The 18,448-nt window shown below is 46.2% G+C and overlaps 1 protein-coding gene across 6 annotated transcripts in view; it reads right to left on the bottom strand.

Moving 5' to 3' along the window:
* LOC144767988 (guanylate-binding protein 3-like) overlaps nt 1–18,448 on the bottom strand; it is a 232,613-nt gene that overhangs the window by 97,813 nt on the left and 116,352 nt on the right. For all 6 annotated transcript variants that reach the window (XR_013598404.1, XR_013598405.1, XR_013598406.1 and 3 more), the window contains 3 exons: nt 3,972–4,184; nt 3,733–3,860; nt 2,720–2,829 (listed from right to left, as the gene is read on the bottom strand). Coding sequence is in view for 3 of the 6 variants with exons in the window: in XM_078651367.1 (XP_078507493.1) it covers nt 2,720–2,829; nt 3,733–3,860; nt 3,972–4,164 (431 nt within the window). In the remaining 3 variants the exon portion in view is untranslated. The remainder of the gene's footprint in view (nt 1–2,719; nt 2,830–3,732; nt 3,861–3,971; nt 4,185–18,448) is intronic.

The raw sequence follows: 18,448 nt of genomic DNA, 5'->3' as shown, positions 1-18,448 counted from the left end.
AATCTAAATCCTATAGGAAAAATTGGAATTTAGACTTCGGCGGACAGGATATCTGGGAACGTTGTGACGGAGTAACCCGTCCGCCAATATCTAAATCGGGCCCATAGTTTTCAGATTCACTCTAAGAGAAGAGTGCTAAACGTTTATTCAATACTCTGGCCTTCCTTTGAATGAAGTCTGTCAGATCAGTCACAGAGTAGGTCAGAGTGTTGGAGAATTAATGTCGGAAGTGCACTGAGGTGAGACGTCTACTTGGTCTGAACTTATATGGGGGCTGCTTTTTTTGGCACAAAGCGCCGAAAAAGCGGCAATTTTTGTATCGCTTAATTAACAAGGACACGCTAACGAGTGTTAGCACGTGTTTCCTTGCTACTTTGCATGTCAGCGATCAATATCGCTAATGATTTGCGTTCCTCTCCTAATCCTCATTAAATCCCCTGCAAACACAACATCGCCCTATTATCAATGCGGGCCGGACCCGCGAAGCGATAATAAAAGCCGCGCTAACCGCGGTTATCGCTGGGATTTTAACACCTGCTAAAAATGTGACTTAACTATCTCTTCAGTGGAAGATGGATTGTTTCCACACTTGAGTATCACCAAGCATTACACATATCGCAGGTTTTGTATCGCAGGAATCAGCCTGCTATCGCTGGTTTTTCCCGCTATCGCTGGATTTTACTTCGCCTGTGAGCAACGTGTTGCTAATACGCCGCTAACAGGGCGAGAAAATTCAGCGATATGTGGCAATTAAAAAAAGCGCTAGCCTCGGTTTGTGATAATTATCGCAGTATCTTGATAATATGCCCCATGATATCTTAGGAATAGAACCCAAAGCAGGCCAGCGTGTTTGGGAAGTTCTGAAGGAATGAAAGCCTGTGCAGTACAACACTCTCTTAGGATCCCTCCCTATTATGGCTTCTTCTGTCACTTGCAGAGTCATTTCCTTTAAAAAAAAATACAATTTCTTTAAAGCTGTTACACCCTGTGGTGAAAGAATGCCTAAATCAGACAATTATCTCAGATAAGACGAACGGGGTCTGGGATTTCTGGACTTGAATCTTGACACTGAGGAAACTTCTTTGTATCTGAGAGAAGTAACTTCAAGCTGTTTCCCAAATGAATTAACGAACTGTAGCTTCTGATCTGAGTTATGTTTTTCAGCGTTGTGTTATTGAATTTTGTGCATAAATAAAAATGTGCAAAATATATCTTTGCACTCAATTGTACATGTACACACTGATATAACACTGTTGTCTTTGAAACACATTCTCTATAAGATGTAGAAGTGTGTTTTTCGGATTCTTGTTAACTAGACCTCCATTTCGTCCTAAACTCCATCTTGTCCAAAATGGAAGTCACCCTTATCACTGATCTACTCATGCACATCACATTAATTGTTGTTTCTATAGCCCTAAGTCAAGCAAATTATTATCTGTTTGTTTCCACTGTCATTGTCCCTGCAGCCTTTGATGAACTTTCCCCCGCTTAGTCACAGAACTGCAACTATTTCTTCACTGTCTTTCCGCTAGATCACTGTGCCCTATTCATTCAAATACCATGCTGTTGTTTATGTATTTAGTTTGTTCAAACATCTCTGGGCGACATTAGTATAAAAGGGGAAGAATAATTATTCATGTAGTGGGACAGTGTTTAGGTGCTAAGGCACAGGGGGCCAGATGTAGGAGACCAAATACCGGTCGGTAACGGCCGATTTCGGCCGTTACCGACCGGTATTTGGGTTTTGTAATGTAGGGGGCCTTTGATTTACAGAATCGGTAAATTTACTGATTCTGTAAATTTACAGAATCTGTAAAATACCGAATCGGTAAATTTACCGATTCTGTAAATCAATATGTAGGCGGCACAGTAAACAGTGCCACGGGCCCCTAAGAATTCGTTATTTACCATGTAATACTATTGCATGGTAAATAACGAATTCCTGTGTACATGCACATCTGTGCATGTACACCTGTGCCATGTGACACACATACATGCCCTAAGGGCATGTATGTGTGTCACATGGCACACAAGCCACACAAGCCACACAAGCCACACAAGCCAGAAACAGGGGTGCAACAGGGTGTCAAAGTGACACCCTGTCCTCCTTGGCAATTCGGTATTTTTACCGATTCGGTAATTACCGAATCGGTATTTGCCATTGATTCCTATGGGCTTCAAGGCCCATAGGAATCGGTACCGAATAATTACCTACATCAGATTTACCGATTCATGAATACCGAATCGGTAAAATTCGGTATTTATGAATCGGTAAATCTGATTAACCTACATCTAGCCCTAGGATGTTTAGTTTTACTGTGCGCTGATTTGCTGATGAAATGATACACTTGCTACCACCACAGTGATTCTGCAGTTCTGGTAATTTCATATGCAAAAATATTGTGTACAAACTTTGATTTTGGGTATGATCCAGATGAGTTTTCTATTTTACTAAGGATGCTGTCAGTTCAGGGAGTCTTTCAGAGAGCAATAGATTGCCCGCCTTATAGCAGATGAAGGAGTAACAATGGTATTACATCTAACACAATATGGGAGAGACACAGAGGATGGAGTGTGTGTAGACATTATAAAGAAGAGGTTAGAGTGGAGGACCAGATACAAAGTGATTACAATGACTGACCCAACCCAGAAAGGCATCAGTTTCTCGCCCCTTTCCTCCCTCGCCCGGTCCCCAGAGCGTGCACAGACATTAGGATACTGCAGCTGCTCCAGTGCGTACTGGTTGATGGTGCCCGTGCTGTTGTAGACGAAGATGCTGCTCAGCAACACAGCCAGGGCGAAGATCCAGGAGTCATTCTTCGAATCACCCTTGAAAATTGACAAACAATTTTTATGAGTTTGGTAGGTGCAGTTTGCATGGCCAACTTGTAAGCATAAATGATTATACCCCGTCCTCTGCCGAAATGACACGGCGAGGTAGAATCACCTGAGGGCACCTTTTGGGTATATACACATCAAATCTTTGCCAAGCAGGCAGAGGAGAAAGACTTCCATGCTGACACACTGAAGCGAGACGTTGAGGTTCCTGAACATGGACAATACAGCAGTTCGGGCTGGACTGTTCCCATGAGGCACAGGGTCAAGACTGATTTGCATATGACTGTGTCTGAACTGGGGTGGTGAAGTGAGCTAAAGAACGATGATGGATTCAACCCAGATCTGTTACTGGGGCTGAGTGTCTGAAAAGTTTCAGCGCTCTGTCTATCATCTCCTTGTTTTTGCTTTGTTCGCCCTAAGTTGGCAAAGTATGCCCAAATGTGGTTCCCTTGCGCACTTTGCCATTGGATTCAAGCTAGCCGGGCTGATGAGGGCTGTTAGCCCGAAACCGGTTCCAGGATGCTTGTTTCAGTCCAGAGAAGACATGGCTTGGCACTGATTTGCATATAGCTGTCTCTGAACTGGGGTGGCAGAGTGGGCTAAAGAACGGTGATGGATTAAACCCAGATCTGTGACTGGGGATGAGTGTCTGGAAAGTTTCAGCGCTCTGTCCATTATCTCCTTGTGTTTGATACAGGCGAACCTACCCGCTGGGGGTGTCTGTAATCAGTCTGGACACCAATCCCACAGTCTATGTTGTCTAAACGAGCAGATCCTAAATAGGTTTATAGGAACTACACAACAATAACTTCTCTCAAACTAGAGGACAGTATGCACCGACACAGCTAGGCCTGGCTACAACCCTACCTTCTTGTCACATTCTCCCAATCTTACCTTCTCCACGTCTCCCAGCCCCTCGGTATCGAGCAGCACCAAGGTGTGGTCAGGTTTCTGTGGGTGAGGAACACACCACACCCAGATCCCTTTGGTTTGAGACTGGATGGTGGATCCGAGTGCAAATCCTGGAAAACACACAGCAGGCTTGTGTAAGAGACGAAGACACTGAACCTCAAGAAAAATGTGACCTGGGGCTCATTTGTGGTGCTTACAACAACATGCAGTAGATACCTCACCTTTCTGCTGTCCTGCAAGTATGTTCATGAGGTAGGACTTGCCGGTGCGGAAGAGCCCAACAATGGCCACCACCACCACAGGCTGGGTAATGCCTTTGAGAATATCTAGGGCGCGTGGGTTCACCTGCAACTGGCAATCGGCATTGTTGATGATGAGACAGATGGGTGCGTCCATGTGCATCTTGGAGGCCATTTTACATCAACAAGATGAATCTGTGTCTAAAGAAATGGAATAAGAGAAGCAGTGAAAGACCATAAGTTTAGAATCATCAAATTGTACACTTCTATGCAACCATCTCAAGAAACAAGGGTACAAGCCAATAAGACAAGAGTAAGAAAGCTGACAGTATACTAAAAGTACTACTAGTTTACATTATTGACATAAAACATCTGATATAAATAGAAATCTGAAAGTGTCACCCTAAGTATTTAACAGAAAAATTGTTCATTGTAGTAGGAGCCTCTCGAGTATGAGGCCATATTTAGTGGAGTAGATTGGGTGAGGCTGTTTGAAAACAAATTAGGACATGAGAGTAAAGTGAGTTGTAATATGGAAAAGAGACAATCGTGGAGCAGAGTTACAAAACTGTTCTTCCAGCTCACGCTCTAACTGTGGCGTAGCTACGGTGGAATCCCCCTGCTCTGCAATGCGCTGCTGCGAGGGGGCCGCAGATGGACAAAATAGTCGCACCCCCAGCCCCGCTCTTCACTGCAGCCGCCGCACTGAGTCACTCTCAAAGCACACGGATGCAACATATTTACAACAGTATGTCGCTTCTCTGTGCTTCCCCCTGCCCTGACGCACAAACTGCTGCCATGCGCCGACGCAGGCACCCTCGCAAGGATGCCGGCGTCACAGGATGATTGTGTATGTGCAGGACAATCAGAAATGGCATTTACAACTTCTATGTTTGCTGCATTAGCACAAACAGAACTTGCAAAATGTAATTGTTTTAATGATTGTTTATGTGCAGGAAGGGACACATTCCTGTACATAAACAATCACCAGAGGTGATTTCCTCTTACTCAGTGTGCTGCAGAATGCAGCACGCATAGAAAGTGAAAAACAATGAGGAGAAATTAATACATTTCTCCTGTTGCTCCTTCCTACAACTCTCCTGGGCCCAATTGACTTATGTTATCTATGTTGCCCTGTCCTCACCCTCCACCCCTTCATTGTTTATTTTGCCCCCTACCCATCAATGTTGTTATTATGGGCGTGTCATTAGATTTCTTATCCTACCTTTGCATTATTTCTTCTGAAGGAAGGGTGTTTTTTCGACACCTTTTAGGTTGTCACAAGGGGCGTTTTATTTTGGTGCGTTGATGACTTCCACACACGCATTGGGACAGTCCCTCTGACTTCCAAGTCATTCCTGGGCCGCGCCACCCCGGGGCCTGTGTATTCACTGAGACAGGCTCAGACACAGGGGCGCAGGGCATGCTGTGGAATGTGGATACGCACACACTCCACCGGCTCCGCTGCGCCATGAGCGATCACTGGCGTCACTCACACGCCAGTTAAATTGGACCTGTTCGGGCGGTCGACTATTTCTCCTACAGGTCTGGGGAATGGACGCTTTATGCACGCGTCTGAGGTAACTGACATTTATGTTAGCAGCGGCCCGCACGGCCGCTTTCCATGAAGTTCTTGCATAACAGTTAGGGGTTTGTATTTCATTTCATTTACTTTAATGCCTAGTTTTTACTGCACGCGTCTGGGGATTTTTTTGACATTGTATGGTATCAGCGGCCTTCTTGGTCGCTTTGTCTGAAATTCACGCATATCGCTTGAGGGCCTTTTTTAATGCTAAATGTTTACAGCCCGGCGACAGAGGCATAATTGTTATAACATGCTCAGCACAATGTGCTTAGCTATCCTTACATTGGTTCATGTCACACACACTTGCAGCCTGTCGGTGAGACGGATCACCAGTAGAGTCAATCTTTGGGATAATCTTGTTTGCCATAGTGTGTTCTATTTTGTATGTATCTCTTACATTGGTGCTTTACTTGGAAGTGGGACATATTTTGCCCTTGTAACTCATGGGCATGGTTACACACGGCACTCTTCCCGCTTGCCACCTTAAACGCCCACCAGGGACACCATTTATGCCTCTCACCACCGCAGAGCCATTTGGAGTTTCACTCCATAGTTCTCAACGTATATACGTACCGCATAACCTTAGCAATTCCCTTACATGCGGTCTACCTATTTGTGGGTCTCTCATGCACCTCACACCATGGAGGTACTTTTTTATGCTCCCTTTACATCATGTGCGGCTTTTTTTTGACTCATTAAAAACACATTTATTTATTTATTTACGGTGCATTTTAGCGAACCTCATGTGTGCCTTGGTCCTAAGATTCTTCTCTTTTGCATTATTTGCTTTTGACAGTCTCGCATACTTTAAGTGCTATGCAATGCGCAGGGTAGAGCGTCTCACGCTCCCACGCTAGTTACTCTGCACGTTGTCATCGTATGCTTAATTATTCAGGGCATACGCATGCGCCCATGGTGTAAAACCATTATTGTTACCTCAGCAAGCCATTGTTTCTCCTCTTTTATGCGACCTTTGGCTAGCATTATTAGACGGCGCATGAGGCATAATGTCTTTTGTCTCTTTCTACTTTACTTTGTTCTCCTTTCTGTTATGTGTCTCCACTTACAATTCCTCATTCGTTTGTTATTCGGGTACTGATGCTGGGCCCTTACTTGGGAGCCCCATCATGCAACATCCACAGTTCTTAATTGTGTTACTGTTACCACACCTGGACTACGGGGGTCACAGTGCGTTCTACAGTGTACTTACCTCTCATAACCGACACCCCGTCATTGGATTATCCACCATTCTCATAGTAGTCAAGGTAAAGCTTTTCCTCGCCCTTTAGATATTGGCTTTCACAATAAGGGAACAGGGCTGGGTGTGTTTCACATCCATTTTGCTCTTGGTCTAGGCACCCATAAGGTTGGGTGTGTTCCACATGCATTTGCTCTTGTTTTGAGCACCCACATGGTACATTCTGGGGCATATTATCAAACAGGGTGTTAAAAATTATCACAGTTGTAGCTGCAAAAAACTGCAGCTAAAGCGGCAATAATGGGCTTGACAATATGGCCTTGTGAATTCCAGAAGAAGCCCAGGTTCTGGTGTGAACCTGGGCATCTATGGGAATTCTCTACGGCATATTATCAAGCCCGTTATCGTCGCTTTAGCGGCAGTTTTCTGCCGCTAAAACAGCGATATTTTTAACACCCTGCTTGTTAATATGCCCCCAATGTTTTATATGTGTTTTATATGTTTTTATGTTTGTATGCCCTCTCCACATTTTTGTACTAGGTACAATTGTGCTGTACATTTTTTTGACCATGCCTGTGGCACAATATTATTGTCCACCTCCTTTTTAATCATTTTTATGCCCAATATTCAACCGTTGCTATTGCTTACATGGCATACACCAGGCCTATTTTAACATGCATTTCACAGGTTCTGTAGTTATGTACTGGTATTGTATATATCTATGTGTAGTGCAACATGAGTGGTTTTTATGTTTGTTTTTTATACTGTACAGTTTCTGTGTTTATTGTTATCACTGTTCACTTCGTCTCTCCTCTCTTTTTTGCCAGTTTTTCTTTCTGTTTCCTAATAAATTGTTGTCACAGTGGGTTGTGTTGTGTCCTTTGCCATACTGTATGTCTCTTATGGCCATGTGTATTGTCATGTTATGTTCACTTTACGTATATATATATATATATATTTATGTCTTTTATTGTCACTTTCAGCCCTGATGAAGTTCAATTCTCATTGAACGAAATGCGTTGGCTGGAGCCTGTTTAGGTTTCTCCTGGCCGTAGCACTGCGCAGCAGTGCTCGCGCAGGCGAAATCTTTTGATCCTACAGTATGGGGCTTTGTCCCGCTACTCTCTGCCTCTCTCTTCCATTGGCTAGCTCCATAAATGGAGGCTAGCCATTGGAAGAGATTGGTTGTCAATCACTCTTTCCCCGTCACGACGTGATTCGGGGGCATTTCTGGGTCTTTTTTTAAGTCCCGCCCTCTCCTCTTCCCATTGGCTGGAATTTACCTTCCAGCCAATGGGAAGGGGAGAGCACGAAAAACACGCCCCCGAATCCCAAAATGACCTTGCGTTTCTCCGAGGCATTCCTGCTTCGCCTCGGAGAAACGGTCAGATCCACAGAGCCGAGAGGGTTAGGGTGTACAAGTACATAACACAGCGCGTGAAGCATTGACATATCTTGGCTTAAAACCCTGCTCCACGCTCGATTTATGTGGACTGCTGCAAAGGTAAGTGAGGCTGTAGCGGCGAGAAACCAACAGACTCGAGATCAGGTGCTCCTACCCCAGGGAACCACAGAGCCGAAATTAAACGGCTTTCTGGAGATAAGATTATTTCCTACGAGCCTAAAGAGGACGAAGGTCGTGAAGTACACTGCCTCGTGCGAAGGGGACAACCGAGGAGTCGGACTGTTGCGCACCAGTGTTGTGAGAGATAAGCACCCCTTATTTCTTTGGAGTCTCTACGAGCAGCCTTCCAGCGAGGTGGCGGAACCTCCAACCCTTCAGGCAGTGAGTGTCCTTGCGTGCTTTCCCGGACGAGGTTTGCATGACACCCAAAGCCCTCGTCTTTGCCCAGGGCAGGAGAAGCTACTCAGATGACCCTCCACCACCCCAGCATGCGTGCCTCTTGAGTCTTGACACCGTTCGGATCTTACTGCTCTTCGGACAAGGAAACAAACACTATGCGATCTTTAGTAGACTGTACGTGAATTTGCTTTGCTGTTGTCAGTTTAACGTCATGAATGTATAGTTGGTATTGTTGAAGTGCCCGTAAATGGGACGTACATCAAGAATTTACATTTCCTTGTTTTTTTTATTTGTGTCAGGTCTCCCAGCGCATTATGTTTCTCGTTACGAGAAGTGTCTTAAACCGTGAAGGAACATGTCAGCAAACATTACCCACACCCTCCTTTCTACACAGGCTTGTTTGTTGCCGGGATTGATTTTGCGTTTGCATCTGAAAATAGCGCCTGGATGCCGTCACACATGATTACGGGTTGTTCACAACTGCTTCTAGTGACAGGACCACATTTAGATCGATGGGAATATTAAAATCTGCCCATACCGCCAGTAGTAATTACTAAGCGCCCCTACAGGAGAGGGCCAATTATATGGAAATCAGTACTCACCCTGACGCAAAAGGAGGAGAAAAGCCCGAAATGCTCAGCCATGCCCAATCAGTACAGGAACACGCGACCTTGACGGGCTTCAATCTTCAATCGGCCTCCTCGGCGAGGAGCTAAAACCTCGAGCTGTTTAGTCAGAAGCCCTACGTGTGAGCGTATCCTTGACGCAGGCAGAGAAAACGCGCTTTGACCAAGCCTGTAGCAAAATATTCAGTCCCAGCCGTCAGAGGGAAACATCAATCCACCCACCCGCGGCAGCCGTGCAAGAGCCCCTCCCTCTGAACACGTCTCCGTTTTGTAATCTTGCCTCGCTCACAGAATAGGCCCAGCATGTGCAGCTGGCTAGCCACCCCCTCTCACACAAACACAGGATACAGCATTTGTGTAGCAGTGGGAGCTTTCCTCGCATGCAGATTTCACCAAACAGACAAAAGCACTACATACAAGAAGTAACTCACCACCACCTTATACCGTGCAATGCAGCCCCCACCCCACGACCTTCTTCACTGCACATAGACATACACGCACAGACTAGCATTATCTTTCTACTATAATACCCTCCCTCTTTATACTAAACCATCCACCACCCAACTACTACGACCCTTGCCCTGCTCCAGGCACTGCCCTCCTCATAACCACTACCTTTTAACTTTCCAGTGCAGTACCTTCCAATGGCTAATGTGCTTTTGCTACTGCATGTAGCACATGGCAATAACTACTACCCTTTTTCTTTACTTCTCCAAGCAAGACCTGCCAACAACCACCACCCTTCTAATGCTCCCCACTGCAGGGTAGCAAATAAGAACCACACTGTTACGGCTCCCTACTGTGCGTGCCAACAACCACCACTGTTCTACAACACGATGAAACACGCTCCAAAAATGTCCATACTTTTACCAGAACTTCACCACACTCTGCGGTTCTTGCCGGTAACAAGCAGCCTTTTACTGCTCCATGCTTCACATACAGTCATCGCCGTTCTTTCTTCTTTCTATCCTCTATGTAGCACCTGCCAATAACTACCCCTTTTTCCAGTGTTCAAGAGAGTGCCTGGTGATATTCGCCGCCATTCTGCCAGACGATGCATTCATTGCCTACCAATAATCACCACCACTTTGCTGTACCATACAGGATTGCCAAAACCACCTCCTCTGTTCTACTGCATCACCCACTGCGTGCTAATAAGTACCTTTCTTTTTCTGCTCCATGCTCCCTGTGTAAAACTGCCACCCTTTTACTGCTTCATGCAGCACCCACTGAAAACGACTAAGCGTCTCACCTACCAGTTTTCCTATACATTGCAGCACACGTGAATAACCACAAAACAATGTAGCACACGCGAATAGCCACTACCCTAAACCTACCTTCGCACCCTGTCTCTTTTTCACTCATTCTCTGTGCCACAGCTCACTTAGATTTAAGCTGGTTCTCTTTTCCTTTCCCCTTGGTTCTCAGTTACTATGGTTACGACCCCCTTTGGAGGACCACTATCAAATTCTGTACTTCTCCATAAATGTGTTTGTGTAATCTGCAGGTCACTGATTATACCGCCTGTGCGAACTAGTTTGCGGGGCTTCCAGGTCATACATGAGTAACAGGGTTCCAAAATGTACCAACGGAACCTTCAGCTAGTCATAAAGCTTATCCCTCCCACAACACTGGGAATCCGTAGTTTATTACACTCTGCGTATCTGCATATATGGTTTATGCTATGGCATTTTTGTACTCGGTTTAACGAAAGCTATTTAACCAAAACCACAGGATGCAAGAGTTAAAATGTGTGCAAATGTGACATTTGCACTGTAGTAATAACTATGTGGATGTGTGCACGTTTATTAGTAGAATTGTTGTACATTTTTGGCCATATTTATTTACACTCCTGTGACATAAAATAAATGTGTCCCAATAACACTTTATTTAGAGTAACCTTATTAATAAATATGTATTTACACATTTGTTGCTATGGTGCAAAGGTCAGATTCGTTTTTTTTTTTTACCACAGCACATTCCTGGGAGAGAATAAAAGTGACACGTGGAAATGCTTGAATTACTCTAAATCACTAGCAGTGCATTCCATGCTATCGTTTTAGCTCATCACTATCATTTCAGAAAGAACCAATCACTAGGGCCTTGGTTTTGCTCCTCGTCCCCCCCCATTTCTGTGTGTGTGTTTGTGCTCTGGGTGTGTGTGCAAATGCAATAGGTCTCGCATTTGTGAGAGATTAAGCTATTGGCATTGTAAATGACAATGCCATTTTTTTATCTGTTTTCAAAACCAACACATAAATACAAAATTTGTCATTTACAATGCCAATAACTCTAACTTTTACAAAGGCGAAACCGTTGCATTGTAAATACTTGTTAGGTTTCGCCTGGCCGTAGCACTGCGCAGCAGTGCTCGCGCAGGCGAAATTTAATGTTATCTCAGTATTGGGGACTTGAACCCGCCCCTTCTTCCATTGGCTAGCTCCATAAATGGAGGCTAGCCATTGGAAGACATCGTTGTCAATTACTCTTTCCCCCGTCACGACGCGATTCGGCGGCGTTTCCGTGTCTTTTTTTTAAGTCCCGCTCCCTCACCCTCCCTGTCGCCGTCCCGCCACTCCAATGGTCACATCCAGCGCCCGGCAGTCCTGCCTCGGCCCTCGTCACCTCATCCAGGGGCGAATATGAAACTAAGACCAGGCTGTAATTGCCTGCTAATAAAATGTGCAGCTCGCACGTAAAAGCACTTTGCAATCCTCCCCGGGGCACCCAGTGCCTCATAAATATGTAATCACTATTCATTTTGGTGTTAGCAGGCGGCCAAGGAGCAGAGGGAGAGGCGGGGGTCTCGAGATCAGGTAAAGCGTGAAGGGGCGGGGCATAGGAATTCCCACCTTTTTCTTTCTGGAAGGTTCTGTCGCTGACACCGGTCCTTTGGCCTTGGTTTATCGCGTCAGCTCGCACTTAGTGTGTGGAGGGACCCCTGCTCCTCAAAGCAGGGGTTTCCTCCACGCCCGTCGTCTCCAGTGACACATTATAACTGTGGTGGGTTCCACCCTCAAATCTCGGGCACTTGGCAGTGAGTGGTGCGGGTGAGGCCCAGCTGCCAACGGGCCACTTGCCATCAATTCCATGTACGACACCCTCTAGCCGGACAGGGCCTTTTAGCCTTCATGGAGCTTTAAAAGCTGCAATATTTTTTTTATTATTTGCAGTTTTATATAGCGCGAACTCGACAAGAAGCGCTTTACATGAGCACCAGTTAAGTTACAAAATAACAAATTGTTAGCCCAAATGGAGGAAGTGTAAGTTCCCCTAATTCTGGTCAAAACTTGGCAGGGGTTGTAGGGGGCAATAGGGAGAATCAAATGTGGGCAATGGGCCCCTGCTGACTGGAAACAGTGAGCAGAGAAGACTCTGTGGGAGCACTACCCCCCCAAACAAACCTCGTAAGTGGAATGGGAGACCCTATAGTAATTTCACAAGATCCCTGTTCTCCTTGTATATCCAGGAGGACTTCTATAGATAGGGGCATTCAGACGCCCAGCGACCTTCCAGCTGTGACGGACCTAGTCTATAAGGTTTTCAGCTGGAATGTCGCAGGGATTGCAAGCAAACTGGCTCTTCCGGATTTTGCTGCATGGGCTGATGAGCACTCCTTGTGCCTCTTCCAGGAAACATGGAGCTTGGTGCCGGTCCATAGGGCGGGATTCTCCTCATATTCCTCCCCTGCGCGAGTCTCGGAATCTGGGAGAGGGCGACCTTCGGGCGGCCTTCTCATCTGGGTCGCGGCTTCTCTAAACTGTAGAGTAGTGGATTTTCCCACAGGTTCCCCGGACATACAAAACATCACCCTTATAGATCAAAGGGGAAGAATTGTTCTAAATGTCTATAATGTGTATGCCCGGGGTACAAAAGGTGGGAGGAAGTCGCCAGTAATAGCTCTCCTTGAGACCCTGTTAAACAATACCTCCCATAAGACTCGCACTCTGGTTGCAGGTGATATGAACTGTACGTTCGAGCCCTTGGGCTCGGACGTTTCCCTCGACCAAGATGAGGAGGATGCTAGATGGGGGATCCCGGCACTGGACCTCCCACCGATTAAAAGGTGGACAGAAGTGGCGCTCCAGTTATACTCCCTGAGTCTTGAATTTAATCTTAGGGCAGTGAATGGAAGGACTTCCTCGGATAGGGGGGGTGCCCATACCTACAATAGACCAGGGCACACCTCTAGGATAGATTATATTCTAATAGATGTGTGCTTATGGCCCTATGTAAGGGATATGCAGGTGGTCCCTTCAACAGATAGTGATCACAACTCACTCTCCCTAAAAATTGAACAATGGTGGCAACCGTTAAGGATGACCAACATCAACCTGGCGCCTGTACCACCAGGTGAATCGGAAGTCTCCCCATGTGGTAGAAGAATTAAATGGGCGAAACTGGTTTTGTCCGAGGCAAAGGTTGGGGAAATTAAATCCCATCTAAGCCGTGCGATAACATCTCTCGGAACCTCCTTAGAAGGGGTGGGTAACGTTAGTGGGTGTTTTGTCTCCCTGATTGAAGCTTTAACCAACGTGTTTACCCTTTACCCTAAAAAGCCGGGTAGTAAAGGAACTAACAAACCAGTTGATGGTTGGTACACCCACGTATGTAGGGGCCTTAAGGCAAAGTTAGTTAGGGCAGTTAAATCCAAATCCCCTAGTCTGATCCAGGATGCAAGGAAGACCTATAAAAAGTCACTTAATTTGGCTAAAAGGGAGTGGGAAGTTAAACATTGGGAAGATCTACTCCAGGCTAGTAAAATCAGGGATTCGGGGGCCTTCTGGAATCTCATAAATAAGCGGAGTAAACCCGACGCAGTCATGAGGCCCTGTAACATCCCGCCTCAAAGCTGGGTAAAACACTTTGGGTCCCTATATCTCCCTCCAGACGGGGAACTGACCGTGGGGAGGGATCACATACTAACATTTGAACCTCATGCCTATGACCTCTTCACCCCTCTAGAGATCGAGGGGGTTATAGGCTGGGTAGCACCCCGAAAGGCACCGGGCCCGGATGGCCTTCCGGGTGACTTAATGAGGGCATACCCAGCGGATTGGGGAAGGATCATAGCAGCTCTCCTAAATGATATTATGAGGGGAGGAGAAGTGCCAGAATCCTGGAAAGGGGCTGTGGTTGTACCCATTTATAAAAAAGGGTGTAGGGAAACCCCGGGCAACTATCGCCCTATAAGTCTGATTGACTCCACCCAAAAGATAGCTGGTAAAGCTATCCTTGGTAGGATTCTCCATTGGGTGGAGGAGAGAAAAATCCTATCAGACTTTCAGGCAGGTTTCCGGGCTGGTATGGGGACTATAGAGCAGGTGTTTAGGCTGTTCCTTTTGGGGTGGAAGGTGGTGGAACTAGGCAAGGGTAGTCTTTACTTAGCCTTTATAGATCTGAAGACTGCCTTTGACCTAGTTCCCCGGGAAGAGCTCTGGAGGGTCCTTTATGAGATGGGATTACCACCTTACATCTTGTCCCTTCTCATAAGCCTTCATGCCCACACCTTTGCACAGGTCCGTTGGGGTAAAAACGGAGAGCTCACTGACAAGATACCAGTGTCCAGGGGCGTAAGACAGGGCTGCGTCTTGGCGCCCACCCTATTCTCGTTATATCTGAATGGGGTGGTAAAACATCTTCAACAAGAACCAGCCGACGCCCCCTGGCTTGGAGGTGTTCGCATCCCAACCCTGCTATTTGCGGATGATACGCTCCTGATCTCGAAGACCCCACAAGGCCTGCAGAAATTATTAACACGATTCCAGGAGTTCTGCGAGGCAAAAGGGTTAATAATAAATGTGGACAAAACGAAATACTTAGCTGTAAATCCACCTAAAAAATTGGGCTGCCCACCTACACTTAATTCTATCCCTCTAGAGAGAGTACCCGAATTCGACTACCTAGGTATCCGGATTACGGACAGGATGTCTTGGGCTAACCACATAGATAAAATGGTCATAAATCATAGGAGAGTAGGAGGAGCTCTCATGAGGGAATACAGGGCCTCAACCAGGAGATCACTTACCCCAGTACTCGAAATCTACAAGGCCAAAGTAGTGACATCAGCCTTGTATGGGGCAGAATTGTGGGGCCACTGTCGGCTGGATGCCCTAGTGACAGCAGAGAGCAAGCTTCTAAAATCTTTTATCTCTGTTCCATTGAGCACACCATCTGTACCAGTGTGGATGGACATGGGATGTAAAAACATCAAAGACCAGGCCCAGCTTCGCCCGCTCCTGTTGTGGACAAGGATTTGGAGGAGCGAAGAATTGTAAATGTAAATGTAAATGTAGTTGAGCTTATATAGCGCACAGCTACCCGCAGTGGGTTTCCCGGCGCTTGCTTAGGGAACCCTTCCTGGTATTCCCCTGTGAGATAGCAGGGTATCCACAAGGTGAAAGTCAGGCATCCCGCCGCGAGGGGCCGTTGTGGAGATTAAGCAAGCTATTGCCCAGAGTCGCAGAGTGTGAACCCGTGAGTCGAGGAGGCACCGGGGCGAGAATTATCGAGTCCGTGGAATTTTTAGCCCAAGACCCGCCGAGGCGGGGAATTGAACCCTGGTCCAGGACCGATCTCAGCTTCCGGGTCTGCTGCCTCTAACCCCTGAGCCACACTTCTCCACAATTAAAATCCTATGCTGATGCCCTGGGAGATATAATGAGCCAGGGGGGTTGGGCTCATATAAAATGGTTAAGTGACACCAAATACCTTTTGGAGAACATCGGCCTAGGAGATTGCTGGTCATCTCGCTCAGCCCCTCCAAAAGAAGTTGTTAAGGCGTTTTATTGGAAATGGACTGCGGAGCGTCTAATTACAACCTCTAACCACTGCAGGTCCACTGCCGCCTTTTTACTAATTAAAGACACTGTGGCCTTTGAACCCTACCTGGACTTGATTTCTCTCCCCTTTGACCGAGCACTTTATTTTAAATTCAGAGTTGGTTCCCTTCCCCTAGGTGCTCTGGTATCGAAATGGTCTCTTGTGCCCCGTACTTCTCCCAACTGTGCATGTTGCCCGAGTAAGATTGAGTCCATTGCCCATGTTTTATTTGAATGCCCGGACTACGCAAGGCCTAGGAGTTTCTGGTTGAAACCACTCTGCCGGAACATGGGTACACGCAGTCATTTAGTAGCCTTGCGTATTCTAAGCACGGACACTTCCCCCCCTATTGTGTGCGGAATAGCTAAATTTTTAAAACAGTTTTGGCTTATTCGATGTAAGAGATTGTCAGTAGCTGTTTAATTCTTTTTTTAGTTAATTTATTAATGGTTCTTCACACCCTTTTTATCTCTTTTAATATTTTCATACTGACTTCTTGTGGCAATGATTTTTTTGTACATTGTATTAATTGTATTATAAAAGTGCTTATAAGATATCTTGCATATCGAATAAAAGCTTATGACTGACTGACACATTTTTTTATTTTTATTTTGGTAGGCACGGAAATATTGTGATTTGCCCAGAATCACAGGATGTTGAACCGACGCCTAGACTCGAACTTGGTACCCTAGCCCGAAGTCGGCACCTCTGGCCGTGACGCCACATCCTCTTGAGCTCAGGTTTGCGATGCTAAAGAAACGAAAGTACATGTCCTAGGCTACAATGTAACGTGTTGATGGCTGAAAGAATCGGGGCAGGGGCTCGCATGACGTGAAGCCACATGTTGGAGATATTCCGGTTAGAGCATTTCAGGTGTGTGCAACACAGCCCACTTTCCGACTCCTGCCGTGCTGGATGTTCTCAGCCGGCTCCTGGCTCCAAGGTGATTTATGGGCAGAGCGGACACTAAACCTTTCATCCCTGACCTTCCCCCCCCTCCTTCGGTCCGGAGGCCCTGCACGTGTGCTGCACAGCTGAGCAGTCGGTGTAACCTGCACGGACAGGTCTACAAAGCCAAACAGTGACACTGAAAGGTGCCCCCTCGACATGCCCTGGTAGAGAGGCCTTTCTGACAGAAGCAACCGCCCGCCTCCCTTACGAGCCCCCCACAATGCTAGACAACCCTGCAGAACACAAGTTTACGACGGAGATTTTAGGTGCAGAGGGCAGGGGTGAACACACAGGGGAGGGGTGAAGCATTGGCCCGCACAGCTGCAGGCTCGGGGGCTGTCAAAACGAACATCTGGGAAGCACAAAACACCCTTTGACAGGCCCGCGCTGCCTGAAGGAAATGTACTGCTATAACGACCCGGGTGAGATAAATATATATTACCTACTGGCGGTCGCCAGTGGGTAGTTATAGTTAGGATCGTTTTCCATAGGAAATCCGCAACATTCTATTGGGAATAACTTTGGCGCCGAATGAGGGATTTGCCTGTAATTTTCCTTAACTTTGCCTCGCTGCGCTCCGCTCCTTCCCTGAAAGTTTCGGGGGGATTCGTCAAGCGGGGGCCGAGATAAAAGGGGGGTCCCAAAACGTGTTTTCCCCATGTTAATTTCCATAGGGCGGTTGGACTCACTTTTAGCCCGAACGGCTGAATGGATTTCCACCAAACTTGGCAAAATTGTAGGGACTGGTACCCCGATGTGCCTTTGCTATGTCTCAAGATATATGCTCCGGTGGTTTTTACGAAAATTAACTTTGAAAAAATATATATTGGGCTACATTGGGCTATATATATGTTAGAGCCCAAATGTAGCCCAATGTAGCCCAATGTATCACAAAGATGGCCACCAGAGACAAAAAAAAACAAATGTAGCCCAAATATCAGCCAGATGTAGCCCAACTATAGCCCAATGACAGAATGTCCCAGAGTGTTCTAAAGAACAACTAGAGCGCTAACAGTCTTACTTATGACAAAAGTATGGCACACCTGAAGTCATCTTGATTGGAATAAAGTGTTAACACTTAAAACATTTAATTTGCAAAGGAACAAAATGAGGGGGTTCATTTTGCCATAGAAATTATGATTAGTGCTGAAGAAAGAAAAATTAGGGCACATTTTGAGTGACTTCTCAAATCCTCTTATATTTCATTAAAAAAATTCTGATATGCAGTCTCCCAAGACGGCCACCAGAGACAAAAGAGCCCAAATGTAGCCCAAATATCAGCCAGATGTAGCCCAACTATAGCCCAATGACAGAATGTCCCAGAGTGTTCTAAAGAACAACTAGAACGCTAGCAGTCTTACTTATGACAAAAGTATGGCACACCTGAAGTCATCTTGATTGGAATAAAGTGGTAACACTTAATACATTTAATTTGAAAAGCAACAAAATGAGGGGTTTCATTTTGCCATAGAA

The sequence above is a fragment of the Lissotriton helveticus genome, chromosome 7 (assembly GCF_964261635.1).
Source record: "Lissotriton helveticus chromosome 7, aLisHel1.1, whole genome shotgun sequence".
Taxonomy (NCBI): domain Eukaryota; kingdom Metazoa; phylum Chordata; class Amphibia; order Caudata; family Salamandridae; genus Lissotriton; species Lissotriton helveticus.
The sequence above is the reverse complement of the archived record's forward strand: the minus strand, read 5'-3'. Positions and strand labels throughout refer to the sequence as shown.